The sequence below is a fragment of the Telopea speciosissima genome, chromosome 5 (genome assembly GCF_018873765.1).
Source record: "Telopea speciosissima isolate NSW1024214 ecotype Mountain lineage chromosome 5, Tspe_v1, whole genome shotgun sequence".
NCBI lineage: Eukaryota > Viridiplantae > Streptophyta > Magnoliopsida > Proteales > Proteaceae > Telopea > Telopea speciosissima.
Window position 1 is genome coordinate 44,907,957 of NC_057920.1, and position 2,591 is coordinate 44,910,547.

General features: G+C 42.7%; 1 protein-coding gene across 1 annotated transcript; it reads left to right on the forward strand.

Annotated features, from left to right (window-relative positions):
* The first annotated feature begins 921 nt into the window (after positions 1 to 921).
* LOC122660872 lies at positions 922 to 2,233 on the forward strand. The gene is made up of 2 exons (XM_043856123.1): positions 922 to 1,552; positions 1,801 to 2,233. The coding sequence occupies exons 1-2, from the start codon at positions 1,134 to 1,136 to the stop codon at positions 2,195 to 2,197; spliced, it is 816 nt and encodes a 271-aa protein (XP_043712058.1). The 5' UTR covers positions 922 to 1,133; the 3' UTR covers positions 2,198 to 2,233.
* Positions 2,234 to 2,591: the final 358 nt, after the last annotated feature.

Genomic DNA, 2,591 nt, shown 5'->3' on the forward strand with positions numbered 1-2,591 from the left:
TGGCAGAGAGTTAGGGATTTAGAAACGGAAACCATGAGGAAGGTGAACGCCTGCGTGAGGATACAGTTTACGGTGAGTCTGGTCAGGTCATCGTCATCGTGAGAGAGGAGCTCCACCGTGGAGCACAAGTTCAGTTCGTCGTCTTGAGAGAGCAGAGACGGGAGAGACACAGAGAGAATGGAGGGAAACTTTCGATTTTGAGCCAAATGAAAGATAAATTATCATTTTAATTTAAACCGTCAGATCATTTAATGCCACGTGTCTTCATCGTACGTGTGTACTTGAACTATATATTTGGGTAGTTCACTCTCATTCTCTATCCCAACTACTGGAGTTCCAAAGTTATTTGATTAGCTGATGAGTTGGGATCACATCATCACCCATGATAAGAAGATGGCCATAGAACCTTTTAGCTTATATTCATTCGTCTACTGGTACTTGTGGATGGCGAGAAACGATTTGATCTATAATCAAAGGACCTGGTCACTGACGGCGAATACCACTCCTTGTCTTCATGAACTCTTGTAAATAAAGCCTTGAGGTTATCATGTCCCCTTACTATTTACTAAAATAAAAAACATGGCTTATTCCATGAAAGGAATATGACTCGAGGTGTGTCTTGTAATTTCATAAAAGAACACACGTATATGCTTACGTATAAGTTATCGCTACAAACATTAACCATTTCTAAACTAGAATACGACAGAGATATATCCAAGGGGAAGGGTCGCTGTCTCTGCCACGTAAGCTCAGCCCTAAAGGAAGGTGTCAAAGCGCATCGCCTTTTAGTGGCGAACACGCCATCGCCAACGTCAGTTGTGCGCCCTTCTCAGTTCGCACCCCTCCCCACTTCCCTTAATATTAGTCTCTCACAAACGCTCTAAGCTCTCTCTCTATCTCTTTATGACCTATGGTTGCGCTCTCTCTCCTTATGGCCTACGGTTACTCTGTTTCATTCTCTGTCTTCTTAACCTTCAACCTCTGACCTCTGTTAACCTGTGCACATCCCGCTTAACCGCCGATTGATGACAACAAAGCCAAGATCAGAACCAAGAAAACGGATGATAAGAAAGCGGAGGAGACATCGAAAAGAAGCAGAAGAAAAGACGAGGTGGTGACTGTTGAAGGGTTAGATGTCTATGGTGTTGAGTAGCAGAGAGGTCTCTGCGGGGCCCACTGTTGGGTTTCCGAGCGATGTCGCCGCTCCTCCCTCGGCTTACGTTAGCAATCGGAAGGTGTACGCCGCCGATTTCTCCGCTGCCGCTGCCGCTGCTGCTGCTGCTGCTGCATGTTCTTCGTATTGTTGTTTGGAGAAGAAGGAAAAGAACGAGTTGTCGGTGACCGGTGAGTCGACGAGGCGGAAGGGTTTGGTTCAATCGGCGGAGCTTTCGATGGAGAGCTCGTCGATAGGGGTCTCCGGACAAAGTACTTCCACGACGGTAGACGGTGATGATGATGACGAGGGTGAGGAGGTTCAGAGTAAATTCAAAAGTCATGGTGGAGTTGGTGCTTTGGGTTCCTTGGATTCCCTGGAAGAATCTCTTCCCATCAAGTGAGTTCCTCTACCCTTCCCTCAATTTATTTTTTATTTTTTTTTCAATTGGCTTCTCGTAATTGGGTGGGTTTTCGGATAAATCAAGATGTACGATCTAGTTTCTATTTTTTCCCGGATTTCTCGTTGAACATGGAGTGAAATCTGAATTTTCCAAGGAGTGCATAGTGGAACGAATGGTTTGTGCTCTTAGGTTTTTTGTCTTGAAATTGATGAAATTAAAACTTGGGGTTGTACTTGAAATGCAGAAGAGGGTTGTCGATCTACTTCTCTGGGAAGTCGAAATCGTTCGCAAACTTATCAGATGTTAGCAGAGTAGAAGATCTTGCAAAATCAGAGAATCCTTTTAACAAGAGGAGGAGAATTCTCATGTCTTGCAAATGGTCCAATAGATCTTTTTACAACCGATCCCTCAATCCCACAACCTCCATGCCTCACCTTGCTGTCTTGGATGAAGACGAAGAAGATCAAACAGAGGATCATGGTCATCGTCATCATCTTGATAAAAATTTGAACAAGAACATGGAGGAAAAAACTATTGAGGTCTCAGACTCTCCTCCATCACCCCCATCTCAAATGCCAAGAAAGTTCAACAACTTCAAGTGTGGGAAATGTTTCTCTCTTACAGATCTACAGAACCATTAATCGTCATAACCTCTCTCCCTCACTTGGAATAGGAAAGAGACATAAAATTACCCTTCGTAATTAATTTTTGTACCATGAAGATGCATACTAACCAATAGTTTACCTTGGATGCTTTCTTTCTTTATAAGCGCTTATAAATGAAAAGGAAAATCTCCATTTAATCGAAATTCTTTACTGTTCTTGACTTCTTTATTTCAGAAAACAAATGAGAAATAAAGTGACAAGGAGTTAGTGTTCTTCCCTAAGATGATACATGGAGAGGGAGAGGGAGAAAGAGAGGGACAGAAAGAGAAAAATCTCTGAGTTGTTGGGTGGTTTTATGTTTAATAAAATAATTTGTAGAGATGGGATTCTCAATTGGAAAAGGATGAAGAGAGAGAGAAGATAAGGTGAA